Source organism: Choloepus didactylus, chromosome 5 (genome assembly GCF_015220235.1).
Source record: "Choloepus didactylus isolate mChoDid1 chromosome 5, mChoDid1.pri, whole genome shotgun sequence".
In the NCBI taxonomy this organism is placed as follows: Eukaryota; Metazoa; Chordata; class Mammalia; order Pilosa; family Megalonychidae; genus Choloepus; species Choloepus didactylus.
In genome coordinates this window covers 109,272,002-109,286,388 of record NC_051311.1, presented here as the reverse complement: position 1 = coordinate 109,286,388, position 14,387 = coordinate 109,272,002, and the positions used below count along the sequence as shown (strand labels likewise).

Here is a 14,387-nt window from a genome sequence, read left to right as displayed (position 1 = left end):
TCTGATTCTTAAATACCTAGATACTGCCAGCCTGGAAATCAAAGCAAGAGAAGATGGAACTAAACTATTAGGTAAATAAGGATAACTTCATTTATTTTCCCCAAAGGACTTTCAGAGAGTCTTTCTCTTGCCTTTGAAGTCTGTGGAGAGGTGGATGAAGCCTGAAACTATTGCTTTAACTCAATCAAGATTCGTGATACTAACAAGGGAGTAGGTGTTATCAAAACCCGATTGTGGCTATAGGAGGAAAACATAATCAGGTGATGACAGCTTTAATGCAAAGACATTCACTTTTGGTGTTTTCCCCCAAATACTTAAAATGTCTGCACATTGTACTCTGATTCACTGGAAACTTTAAGTGGACTAGAAGTCATGATTTCTTACCAGGTACATCACTATGATTTAAATCTTCCTAACAGGTTCAAATTTGTTTCTTGGTGGAGGTGATACTATTTTAAAGGTTTCTTTGAGAAGTTCCAGGAAATAAATGTTTCATTGCCAAGTACTATATTTAAAAAACCCATCAAATGATTATTTAGAATATTCAGTCAATTTCAGTGAGTAGCTCTAAAATATGTTTGTCTGACTGCCCATGGTTTTAGAAGACGAATTCCAAGTAAGTTCCTCAGTTTCCAAAGGAGGTATTAGTGATTAAAGGGACCAGAGGACATTCGGAGGGAAACAGGAGAGAAATGACCACTAATACCTGATTAAATTTGAGTTCTTCTCCTGAAAAACAAGGATTTTGGTGGCTAAGAAGTATTTTGAAAACAAATCTTTAGAGCTGCTGTAGAGAACAGAGATTGTGTATCAGTTCAGAGGGCAGAGAATGTAGCAGCATATTCTATCTTACAACAAAGAAAAACAGAGGGAAGGTCTTTGACATGAGAGCCATCCAGGTTTTATATGCTGTCTGGGGATAACTTTGCCCTGATCAGAGGAATTGTGATTATATAGGCTAGGGAAAGTAAGCATTCTAGGTTCAGCTATGAAGACTATAGAACTTGTTAGTGAACAGAGTACAACAGAAAGGGCTTTTCTGTGGTGGGAAGGGGAAATGCCAGCTCCCACCTGCTCTCCCAACAAGGAACATATTCCATTATATACAGGTTGACACCTCTTGAGAATGGCTCCCAAATGTCACATGTAGTTCATAAAAAGAAGAAACTATTATTGCCATTTGTTGTGGCACTGGAAGTCATCTTTACATGATTATTTGCAAGCTTTTCTGGGGGAAAGAAGGAAGCAAAGGCAGAATTACATGCCTTTATTTTATAAAGATTTTTCTGGTAAAGTTTTCTTTTGCATGAAGTAGTATTTTTTTTTCTCTGAAACATGAGATAAGAGCAGAAGACAACATGTGACCAATTAATTCTTTTTAGACTTTCTGATTAAAGAAGAAAGCTCTTATAGTACATGAATAAGAAGATAATCTAAAAACAGGGATTGCAAATAAATGCCTTGGGGTAAAGTGGGCAATATAAAAAGCTTAGATATACATTATATGATGTATATCATATACCTACACACATCACAATTCTATTGCTTAATGGATAGCAAAACTGCAACGCAACAAAGTTAAGCCGAAGAACTTAAATCTGAGTTTGTTCTTCATTAAAGCCCATTTTTATTCCACTTAAGTCACCTTTTCTTTCCTTTAGGTGCTATGTCCAGAAAATAATGATGCTATTTACTAAGTTCCCTGCTACACTTAAGAATATGAGGAAGAATAAATAATTACCAAATATGACCTTGAATTTATGTGGCCACTCATAAATTCTTTGACCTGGGATAAAATTCAAAGTACAGTCTGTAATCCAATGGATCTTATGTAAAGCCAGCGTGATATTTTTGGGTGTGAGAAAGAGTAAGCTTAAATGAAAATTTCCCCAAACTTTGGTCTAGAAATTTATAGTTTATAGCATCTATGTTTATGAACATATATATAATAGAGTTTTTAGAGTCTGATTTATATTGGTCAGTTTTTCCATCACTTTCTTTACCTAAACCAAACTTACTAAACTTATTACTTGCAGTATTTGAAGACGGGTGGAATTAATACAAGAAAGTAAAAGCTAGACTACAATAAAAACTAGTAAAAGCTAGACCACAGAAACCACAGTCCTTAAGAAGATAATGTTGATCTCTGAAAAACAAATCACCTTGAGAGTTTTTAGACCCCAGTACAAAAAGTACTAAATCAAAATCTCACTTCATGGGACTTAGAGTGAAAATCTCCTATAGTAATTCTGTGTATCTCTGGTTAAGAATCACTAATAGAGACTTACTGGTTTTAAGAAGAACAAACTCGAAACACTTTCTAACCCATGGTCAGTATTATATTTTAAGTACATACGCTTTGGAATCAAACAGAGCTGGGCTCAAACTCCATTTCTGCCATATCCTAGCTGCATAACCCTGGGCAGTTTCTGTCGGAGCTTTCTCAATTGTAAAATGGGGGATCATAACAATTGTCAACTTCGAGCATTGATGGCACAGTACCTGGTACACAAGTATATCATAAAGATGAACTATCACTATTTATTACCTAATCTTTAATCAGTGAGAATAATATCAAACATACTACAATTTAAAGGCCTGATTCAAAATACAAATTCTCTTTAAAAAGCGTTAGAAAGGTGATTAGGCTGATTCCAATTTGTCTCATACTAACCAGCAGAAAAGGTGTCCTTTTCCACAATCCACAGCCGGAGCCCTCAACAATGGGAAGCTGAGTGAATCAGATCCAGATGTATTTGACCCTTGCTTTGTTAGTCTGACTGCTCTTTCACAGCCTGGGGTAGGACACCATTTAATGGCAGGATTATTTTCAACAAAGGCCTGTTTAAAAAGCGATAACAAAATGTAACAGAAAATATTTTAACTCTAAATTCTCATATAGAGTGCACCTAGGGTAATTTACATTAAAGCAAAAAGGAATGAAATAAAAATCCAGAGTTCTAAGTCTCAAAGAAATACTTAAAACAGAACTAGAAAGTAAGACAGATCTTAAGAAGGAAATAAATGGCAATTACCTTAGTAAAGACATAATTTTAAAAATTTATGTTTTCTTTAATCTAAAAACTAGGTGGATATAATCAATTAAAAAAAGCAATTATTCACATAAGGAATGTGTAATTTAAAAATGCTTTTTCATACAATGTGCCACTTTTCTAATAGAATATAATTACAAATAGAACAATGTATGATTATTAGTGCAATAGAACAGTAAATTTCTAAATGGCACTCTAATAATACATACAAATCAGTATTATGTTTTTTATGCTAAAAGAGCAGGACTTCCTTTTTAAAAGTCCATACATTAGAGTTGAGACTAAGAAAATCTGCACAAGGCAGTTAAAATGTACCTTTTAAATCTCACAAAAAGAAAGTAATTTGCACATGCTTCTGAATTATTTCTGAATGAAAATAAATAATTCCTGAATGAAAAATAGGAAAAAAATGAAATAAACATTATAATTCATTATATGAAACTATTACCTGGAATAAAAAACTCATGAATTTCTAAGTTGAGAAACTTTATTTCTAAATACTTATATTTAGGAATATAAAATACAATGTCTTTTGGAAAACTTAAAGTAGGTACCATCTATTTGAACATTATCTTGTTCAACCAGTTATAAAAGTGTAACAGGCAAATAAGTAAATAATTCTGAGCAATAATTCTACTTTTTTGGTTGTTTAACTTCTACTTTAGCCTTTTACTTTCCCTTCTTATAAAATAATGTTTTAGCTTAAAAATCTATTTACTCCCAACATTCCTTTATTCCGTTTTTTAAGAAACAAAGAAGTCAGAAGCCATTATTTTATGTGTTTCCAAAAATATAACAAAAAATTAAATACAATCTCTTACATAAGTTTAATGAAATCAAAATTATGGAATCAGACAGATAATTGGCAGTGTACCTTAATATCAAACTGTAGGTATCGTTTGTCCATCTCCTTAGAAACTACACTTTCTATGATATCCACAGGCACTAGTTGGAAGCAATCATATGCAGGGCAGAAAATGTTGTGAGCTTCACCTTCTTGAATTTTCAGATTCAAAAACCTATTGAAATTATTGATTAATAGAAAATGAACAAGGATATAATTTGCACATTCTGAGACATTTTTCTTTATGCTGAATTTTACGTTAGAGTAAATTAAAAATATTGTGTGGAATATCAATTGCGATATATTCATTCATATACTATCTGTCCAGTCATTATTTATATATTTATATATGTTATATATATATATATATGTATATTTTAACATGTTCCTGCTTTGCTTTATCCTATCTAAAAATTTGAAACAATTTTTTAATTTGACATTAAAAATTCAGAAGTGAGTGGCTTAGAAAAGTCAAATTCATTTCTTGATATTCCATACCTTTAAATAAAGGGAACACCAGTACAGAAGCTAACCATAAATAATTCAAGAGATTTTGGGGTGGCATTGGAATATAGCATGCCTTTTTGAAGAAAATATTCTCTTTACTTTTCATTTAGATGAATATTAAAATAAGTTTTATGCCCTATTCTAAGAACACTGGTTGAGGTAGTAGGGAAAAGGCATCCTGGATTGTGGCAGGAATTGAACCCAAGGTGAATTAGGTGATTAAGAGCACAATTTTGAGTTAAAGAATTCCAAGTCTGCCACCCATTGCTTATGGGATTTTAAGCAATTTATTTACTCTTTCTGAGCCTCAGTTTCACCATTTGTAAAATGGAGATAATAATATGCACTTCACAGGATTGCTGTACGGTTGAAAAGATAGAATGTATGTGACATCAGCATGGTGCCTGGTATAAAGTAAGAATTTATGGATCTTAGCAAATTATTATTATTTAATATTGCCCATGGAAAAGCAAGAACCCAAACAACTTTTGAGGTGTAGAGTATATTGGATTTAATACTTAAACCTAGAGAAAATAAACAGACAACTTGGCAATTAAATGACAAATTTCCAGTCATCATTATCAACAGCATTATTATTTCACTGACTGTAATATCTTTTCCCTATAGTTCTCTCAGACTCTTAATTCCATTGCACTTAAAAAAATTGACTTGAGACTTCATATTTGCTTCCTTTGCTCCATCTCTTTTCTCCTCCACACCTTCAGAGAAAACAGAGTCCCCAGTTAGGAAGCCCCCTCTTAATGTCTTCCCTACCACATCCCAAATAAAGCGGTATCTTGAGCCTTCTTCCCACACACTTCAGAGGCAGGGGTTCCTCCTTTACCTCCAGGTTAATCCTCAAGTCCTCATGCCTGTTCTGGGACTTGTCCTCTTCATTGGCCTATCCTATCTTTAACTTCTCACTCTCTAATGGCTCTTATCCCTGGCACAATAAACTTGCTCAAGTTTTTCCTATCCCTAAAACCCTTTATCAACCAAATGACCCTTTTTAGTTCCACTTTCTTTTCCTTTCACATCAAAGTTTCTTGACAAAATGATCTATGATTTGTCCTTTCCTCCTCAAGTCCCTCCACTCACTTCTCCAGCTGCAGCACTGCAGCACTCTGGCTTCTATCACCTCTTCATTGAATGGCTGGCTCTCAACAAGGCCAGGATGACTACCCATTTGCCAAATTTATTCAAGACTTCTCAGTATTTGTCTTCCTGGACTTTCTCTGGAGCATTAGGTATTGCTCAACAGTTGTTTCTTTCAAATTCTCTCTTCCCTTGCCTTCTAAGACTCAACTTCAGTTTTTTCTTACCTCTGGTTTCTCCCTATCCACCTTTTCTACTAGTGCCTTTTTCTCTCCTGATCACTTATATTTTGTCATTCCATAGTTTTCATCTCAAAACTCTCCCCTTCCCCTTCCATACAGTCTCTCTTGGTAATCTAAACACTCCTAACTTAAACTATCACCTATATGCTAGTGACTCAAAAATTTAAAGCCCAGATCTCCATCCTTAGCTATAAATGTTGATTACTCATAGGATATTACCACATGAATGTTCCACAGGCAATTTACACTTGACACGTTTAAAATCTTCTTCTCCGTATTCAATATGATTTAAAAACCACACATGTTCCACAAAATTCTGATATATCCCAATAGAAAGGCTCTTAAAAAAATCGACTTGGGACCTCATCATATTTGCTTCCTCTGCAAAAGGGGAGTCTGCACTTCAATTCCAAGTTGTATTACTCAGGATGTCAGAAAAAAACATTTGGCAGAGATAAGGATGGATGAGGCACTCAAGGGGAATACTGTTAGAGCAGGAATTCTTGTGGTCCTGGGTAGTCCCTGAGACCTTTCAGGGGGTGTATGAGGTCAAAACTATTTTTATAAAGCTACTAAGACTTTATGTGCCTTTTTGGTTAAAACTGCTGGTGCTTCTGCATGAACCAAGGCAGTGACACTAAACTGTCCTAGTAGTTATTTTATTCTTTACTGTCCCACTCTTGCATTAACAACAATAAAAAAAGCCAGTTACACTGAAGAATGTCCTTAACGAAGCAATAAAAATTGTTAATTTTATTGAATTTTGAACTTGGAGTACAATTATTTTGAATATTTTGTGCACAGAAATGAGAAGTATGCACAGAGAACTGCTGCTGCATACCAAAGTATTATGGTTGTCTCAAGTGAAAAGCATTTTAGGGGGTGTTCAGTTATTTTTACCTGCTTTTATCATGGAACACCATGTTTTACTTGAAAGAACAACTACAAACAATTATTCAAACTTGGTAAAAAATGAAATAAGCGAGCCTATTACCTCAAAGAAAAGACACAATGTTTGTTGCCAATGATAAAATTCAAGCATTGAAGTAAAATTCAGAATTTTCAGAAAGTCTCATTTTTTATAGTGGGCCTGACAGCTTCCCAACACTAAGAGACTTTTCTGATGAGACTGGTGATGATATTAATGAATCTGATTTTTTTATATTATATGGTAAAATATGTTAACATTTGGAAGATCTGCATAACTCAGCAAACCGGTATTTTCCAAACGGCCTATGAATGGTGTTAAAAATCCCGTATGGACAGTAAAAGATCTATTCAAAGTACAAGTGAAACCAATGGCTTTTAATGTAAGAGTACAAAAAGTTCATTAATATGGGTCTCAGATTTTACACAGCATCTAACGATAAAGAAACTACCACTTGTTGGGTTTTGTTATGTAGCAAAGAAGACTGTCATTAATTATCTGAACAAATAATTAATATACTCCTCTTTTCCGTCTCCATATCTGTGTGAGACCATATTAACTATATACATAAACCAAAACAATACATTGCAGCAGACTGAATGCATTAAGTCAAACATTAGATTTGCAAAAAATGTAAAACAATGCCATTCTTCTCACTAACTTTTTGAAAATAGTTGTTGTTCATCGTAAATATTATTTATGGTAACATATAATGGATTTATTATTGTCAATTAAAGTGAATCAATAAATATTAAATTTTCCATGTTAATTTCTAACATAGTCTCTACCAATAGATATAACCCATATAAACAAAAACTCTTTGGAGTCCTCAAGAATTTTTAAGAGCCCAAAAGGATCTTGAAATCTAAAAGTTAGATAACTGCTAACTGCAGAATTCCCTTTTTCATATAACAGGAATCTTTTTCTTTTAGTCATGAACAGGATCCCTGGTAAGTTGAATGTAATTTATCTTAATACTTACATTCTCCTGTCAAAGAATGCAGTTTGCTTAGACACAGTTACTATATGACAATCATTTTTACTTTCATGTATTCTAAATACATCAGAGCAAATTTAATTATCTTTATGGATTTAAATAGCAGGACTGATATGACCACATTAAAGGCAGGACCACTTCTCTGAGAGCCATGTTATTAATCCTCACTAAGACACAATTGTCCACTAAATTATGATCAGAACATGGAGTTGATGAATGTCACCAAAGGAGATAAATCTGGGGCCAACTTCACCTGTATTTTTATCCTGCAAGTCAAAATCACAGATTATATCATAGATTGGCTCTCTCTGCATACTACTATGCTTAGCAAAATGATAATTAATACCTATTGAGTGGTTATGTGCCAGGCCCTGTTCTAAGCAGTTTAGATATTAACCCATTTAACTGATAATACTTACTAATATCATTTTATAGATTAGGAAACTGAGGCACAGGGAGCCTACTACTCACCTAAAATAAAAAAACCATTAAGTATCAAAGCTAAAATTTACAACCTGGCAGCCTATTTCCAGAACCTGAGCTCTTATTCTCAATATTTGCAAGGCTATTCTAGGCTAGAAAGGAGTGATAATTTCCCATTCATTTAAGCTTGGCATAAATGCTTCAAAGCTTATGGACAGATTGCATGGTATGAAGGAATATTACATGGGTTATACCAAGTTTGCAACTGTTGACTCTGGACTGATGAGATCACTGGCTTGGGAGGATTAAAATAGATTTAGGGATTTCCAAATGATCTAAGGACCACTAAAAACTTTTCCTCATTTCTTAGATCAGGGAGTTTCTTTTCAATATACCTAAGAAAGGGCTACAATTAATTTAAAAATCGTTTTTAAACATATGAATTACCCAACATGGAACTTGTTTCACTGCCTTCTGATTTGACAAAAACAACCTGGAAGGATGGGGAGGAGAATCCTAGCTCGGCTGGAAAGGTATCATGGAAAACAATAATTAGATCTTTCAAATTTAAATTTTACCATAAACTTCTCATGGATAGTCTGTGATAAGTATAGGAGATAGTTTCTGTTATATGAGTTTGGTGTAGAAGGTCAAGGAAGTTCAGAAAAATTAAGTAAACCCATGGGGAGCTCAATTTTCCCATACAAAGCAAAGCCAATAACTGCAAACTTCATAGAACCTAAGTAATACTCCTTTATATAATATAGTTAACAAGCTTAAGCTAAATAAAGTAATGTACCTGGGGTAGATCTTCTGCCTCCCAACTGGGTGAAGATCCTTTAGATTGTGAACTCTGGCTTGCGCCAACTAGTATATCTTAATCCATTTTACTGAGTTGATCCCATCTAATAAGACTCTAATTAGTCTAGTCCATGTTTTTAAGAAAGATCAGCTATTCTTATGCTCACTTTTAAAAAATAATTAATTTATTTTTAATTGTGCTAAAGTATACCTAAAAATCATTTTAACCATATTAAGTGGATAAAGTCTTTGATATTAAGTATAGTGACAGTACTATGAAACATTCACCACTAATTTCCAGAATGTATTCATCATTCCAACCAAAACTCATACTCATTTAGCAACAATTCCCCATTCTATCCTCTCCCAACCCCTGGTAACCACTATTCTGCTTTATATATCTATGAGTTTGCCTATTCTAAGTATTTCATATAAGAAAAATCACGTTATCTGTCCTTTTGTGTCTGCTTATTTTACCCAACATGATGCCTTCAGTGTTCATCCATGTTGCAGCATGTACCAGCATGCCACTACATTGAATGGCTGAATAATTCCATTATATGGTTACACAACATTTTCTTTGAACATTCATCTGCTGATTGATACTTGGATTGCTTTCACCTTTTGACTATTGTGAATAATGCTGCAATGACCAATGATGTACAACTATCTGTTTGAGTTCCTGCTTCCAGTACTTCTGGGTATGTACTTACGGGCAGAGTTGCTGGGTCATCTGGTAATTCTATATTTAACCTTCTGAGGAACAGCCAAATTATTTTCCACAGTGGCTGCACCACTTTATATTCCTACCAACAATGTTGGAGGGTTCCTATTTCTCCACATCCTCATCAACACTTGGTATTTTCAGTTCTTTTAACAACAGCCATTCTAGTAGGTGTAAAGTGGTATCTTATAGTTTTAGCATGCATTTCTTTAATGGTTAATGATATTGAGCATTTTCTCATATACTTATCGGCCATTTGAATATCTTCTTTGGAGAAATGTCTATAAAAATCCTTGGTCCATTTTAAAAATTGGGTTATCTTTTTGTTGTTGAGTTGCAAGAGTTCTTTATATATTCTGGATATTAAACTCTTATCAGATACACGGTTTCCAAATATTTTCTCCAATTCTGTAGTTTGCCTTTTTACTTTCCTGATAATAATGTCTTCTGAAGCACAGGTTTTAAATTTTTATGAAGTCCATTTTATCCATTTTTTCTTGCTTATGCTCTTGGTATAAAATCTAAAAGTCTATTGAAATTACTTCATCACTGCTTTTTTAAAAAATTTTAGTTGCTTTTATGTAGTGTACCATTTTGATACACTTCTTGTTTCCTTTTCTCTTTATTTTTTAGTTATTTTCTTAGTGGTTACCATTGTGTTTACAATTAATGTCTTAAACTACTTAACAACCTCATTTGGCTAGTACCAACCTACTTTCAGTAGGATACAAACTATTCCTATATATCTCCTCCCCCCCTTTTACTGTTATTGTCTCTGACTACATCTTTATACACTGTATGCCAATTAACATATGTATGCCCATTTAAAATGTTATTTTACACATATGCCTGTTAAGACGTGGGGTGAAAGTGCACCTAAAAACCAAAAGTATAATAATACAGTATTTATATTTACTTATGTAGTTACCTTTAGCAATGTTCTTTACTTCTTATTATAGCTTCAAGTTACTGTCTAGTGTCCTTTTATTTCAGCCTGAAGGATTCCCTTGAGCATTTCTTGTAGGGCAGGTCTTCTTGTAATGAACTCTTTCAGCTTTTGTTTATCTGTAAATGTCTTATTTTTCCTTGTTTTTGAAAGCTAATTTTGGTTGACAGTTGTTTTCTTTAAGCATTTTAAATATGTCATTTCACTGTCTTCTGACCCCCATAGTTTCTGATGAGAAATCTGCTGTTAACCTTAATGGGGATCCCTTTTATGTAACAAGTTGCTTCTCTCTTGATGCTTTAAAAATCCTCTGTCTCTTAGATTCTATCCTGTCTGGAGTTCACTGAGCTCCCTGGATAAGTATATTCTGTCTTTTATCAGAGTTGGGAAGTTTTCAGCCACTATTTCTTCAAATACTTTTTCTGCCCCTTTCTATCTCTCGTTTTTCTGGAACTCCAAAGATGTGTTAGTTGGTACAAGTGATTGTGCCCCACAGGTCCCTCAGGCTCTGTTCTTTTCTTTTTTTTTTTTCCCATTAGTTCTTCTGTTTGCTCTTCACATTGGATACTTTCAATTGCCTTGTCTTCAAGTTTAATGAGCCTTTCTTCCGTGTTTTCAAATCTGCTGTAGAATCCGTCTAATGAGTTATTTCAATTACTGTGCTTTGTTTCTGTTTGATTCCTTTTTATAATTTCTGTATCTTTATTTTGTTCAGACAGCATTTTCCTAATTTCCTTTCGTTCTTTGTATACAGATTCCTCTATCTCATTAAACATATTATTAAGACAACTGTTTAAAGCCTTTCATTAATATGAGCTTCCTAAGGGGTGGTTTCTGGCAAATTCCATTTTTCCTGTGATTGGGCCATACTTTCTTGTTTCTTTGTGTGTTTTGTGATTTTTTGCTGAGCAATGTGTATTATGTTGTTATAACTCTGGAAATCTAATACTCTCACTCCTTTGGGATTGCTATGTTTTTATTTTTTTTATTGTTGTTGTTGTTGAGGGGTGGAGTTGTCTATTTATGACTTTTCCAAACTAGTTTTACTCCTGTTGGGGAATGAAAAGAGAAAGGGTTGGGGGTGGAGGGGTAGGGGAGTACTGCCTCTTAAAGAGGTAGGCTTCTCTGCTGTTTCTGCCTGAAGGAGGTTGGAACAATGGCCCCTATCAGAGTTGGCCCCCTAGTGATTTGAAGTAGCTTATCAAAAGCAGTGATCAGCAATCTGACCACACACCCTCCTGATTTTGGAGGAATAGGTCCTTGGCCCACCCTGGCACCAAGCAAGCTGTACTAGGAGTCTGGGCCACAGTCCCTACTGATCTCTGCTATACCCCACGTGACCAGGGGATAGGGGATGGCAGCTGTTCCACGGAGGGTGAAATTCACTGATATTTGATGCAATTTACCAGTGTATTCCTCCAGTTCTTTCCTAGGTTCTGCATAATTTCAAAATAGTTGATTCATATAGTTACTCCCTATCCAATAGTCCTTTTGGTGGAAGGACTGATTCCTGAAGCTTCCTATTCTGCCATCTTACCACAATCCACTGCCCTGACTTTTTAAAAAACATTTGGAAATTTCTCTCCAAATGAAATCATACCTCATAACCCAATATGGAAAACATAAAGAAAATGTACTCAAAATGAATCCAGAGAGTGACATAAAGAAGAACAGTGGTTGCATACAAATTTGAGGATGGAGTTAGGAAGTGGAGGGAGAAGGGAGACAGGAAGAGAAGGAGAGATTCCAAGGGGAAATGAGGAAACTTTTGAGACACGATGGATACGTTCATTATCTTGACTGTGGTGATGGTTTCTTGGGTCTTTATGCATATCAAAGTGTATCAGATTATTTATTTTAAACATGTAGCTTATTGTATGTCAATTATACCTTAATTAAGGCATAAGAAAAAAAAATTGCTCAAGTTCTTGCTCAACTACAGTTATCCCAGCCCTACACCTGGTACCCAGTACTGCATGACAAAATAGTAGGAAAACTTCTGATTTAAGATTTCATTAAATACTAATGACATGCTTGGCTCAGGTGGTCAATCAGTAGATTTATGTGTCTCCAGAGAGAACACGCTCTCTTACTGCTCATCATATTGATTTTCTTTCCTCACTTTATTTACAAACCTTTCTCGAAAAGGGCAACATCAGAGCAAAGCTAACAGATGATGAGAAAGCATAAATCTTGGCAAGACAATGGAAAGGAGAGTAGAAACAAATAAGAGAAGAAAGATAAATTGTCCATTTGTAATACCAACCATGCCTAGCAAGACATTTAACTTTGAACCGATTATAAATGAATGTTAAATATCCATATTCGTATAGATTTCAAGACTATTTGCTTGTCACAAAAAATAAAGAGAAAGCACAAGAACAAATGTTTAACACTCTTAGAACTTAAGATGGAAACTGATTTTTGATATTTAGGGGCAGCCTTTAAATTTACATTAGATGTAATATAAATTAAAATATTAAGAAAATTTAATTTGCATATGCCTGTTTTGTTCAAAATATAACTTACACTAGGCTACATAATATTATTGGAAGTAGGTGGGGAAATATCAAAATAAGGAAAACAAAAATTTTCTTCCTCAATAGTAAAATGTAATACATTTTAGGGTAACTCTGAAACCGTATCATTAATTATTGAAAGCAAATTAGAGCACTATCAAATAGTAACCAATGCTAAGCTGCTGATATACTTACGACTCCCAACATCCTCTACAAAAATCATGTCCGCAGGGCATATCCACTGGGTCTTCAAATACAGAAATACTGCACATACAAATATCACACTGGAGATGAAGAATAATAATAAATTCATAAAAAAATTTATTAAAGGCAAAAGTACTAGCAGTAATTATAAACTTTAAAGGTTTACTATTTCAAAATTAGTATGCCTATCTAATTGAATACATATAACATGTCTAACTTCATTATACAATATTGTGGGATTTAAATGTTTTAATACAAAAATGAAACTCATAAATTTCAAATTTATATATTAATCAGCAACTGTGCATCTGGAAAATGAAGTACTAGAAATAAATCATTATAATCTATTCAGTTCAAAATAAAATTGTTTTTTGCAAAATAACCACTGCAATATCATGTCCTTCACCCAAGGCTCACCCCAGAAAATCCACGAACTACAAGCATTTTTGTGTTTTCATTATGGCAACTGAGAATATTCGGAATAGCATTGAAGCCTATTTAAACCAGGAAACCCTGTTACAAAACTATGTATTTCCTGTACAATGACTCACTAGAAGCAAACTTTATAATGTTAAGGATTCAAATTGTAGAAGTGGGATTCTGTCTTCCATAAAGGCCTAGATAAAACTAAGAGAGCTTTCATATTTACCACATATTTTGAGTGGTTGAATAATTCAAGAAACATTAAAATTTTCTATTAACAGCACACCAATGGTATGTCAATTAAAAATGCAAACAACGGCAGTACTGTTTCTCAACAAAAAGGAAACATTTATTATGGAAATGTACCTAGACGAGAAAGTCCAAAACCTTTATTGAAACAAATACATAATTATCAGTATGTTGTAAATGTTGAAAAATTAGTAGCTTTCAAGAAATTATAAAAAATGTTTTTGTATTTTTGGTTTTAAGTGCCTTTAACAAACTCTTTTGACTTTAGTATTTCAGTATGTTGTGCTTAAAACTATAACTGAAGCTTGTAAGTGAAAATACAGCTGACTGTTTTCTCCAAACTTCTATATTTTTTGTTTTGAAATGAGAAAAGAAAATCTTTTATTTTTCAATCTCTAGTTGAGAGAGCACAAAAATATTCTGATAGTAAAT

The 14,387-nt window shown here is 33.8% G+C and overlaps 1 protein-coding gene across 1 annotated transcript in view; it reads right to left on the bottom strand.

The window, feature by feature from the left end:
* ANKIB1 (ankyrin repeat and IBR domain containing 1) overlaps positions 1-14,387 on the bottom strand; it is a 138,823-nt gene that overhangs the window by 30,803 nt on the left and 93,633 nt on the right. The window contains 3 exon segments of the mRNA XM_037836653.1: positions 2,675-2,841; positions 3,928-4,072; positions 13,275-13,363. Of these exon segments, the coding sequence (XP_037692581.1) occupies positions 2,675-2,841; positions 3,928-4,072; positions 13,275-13,363 (401 nt within the window).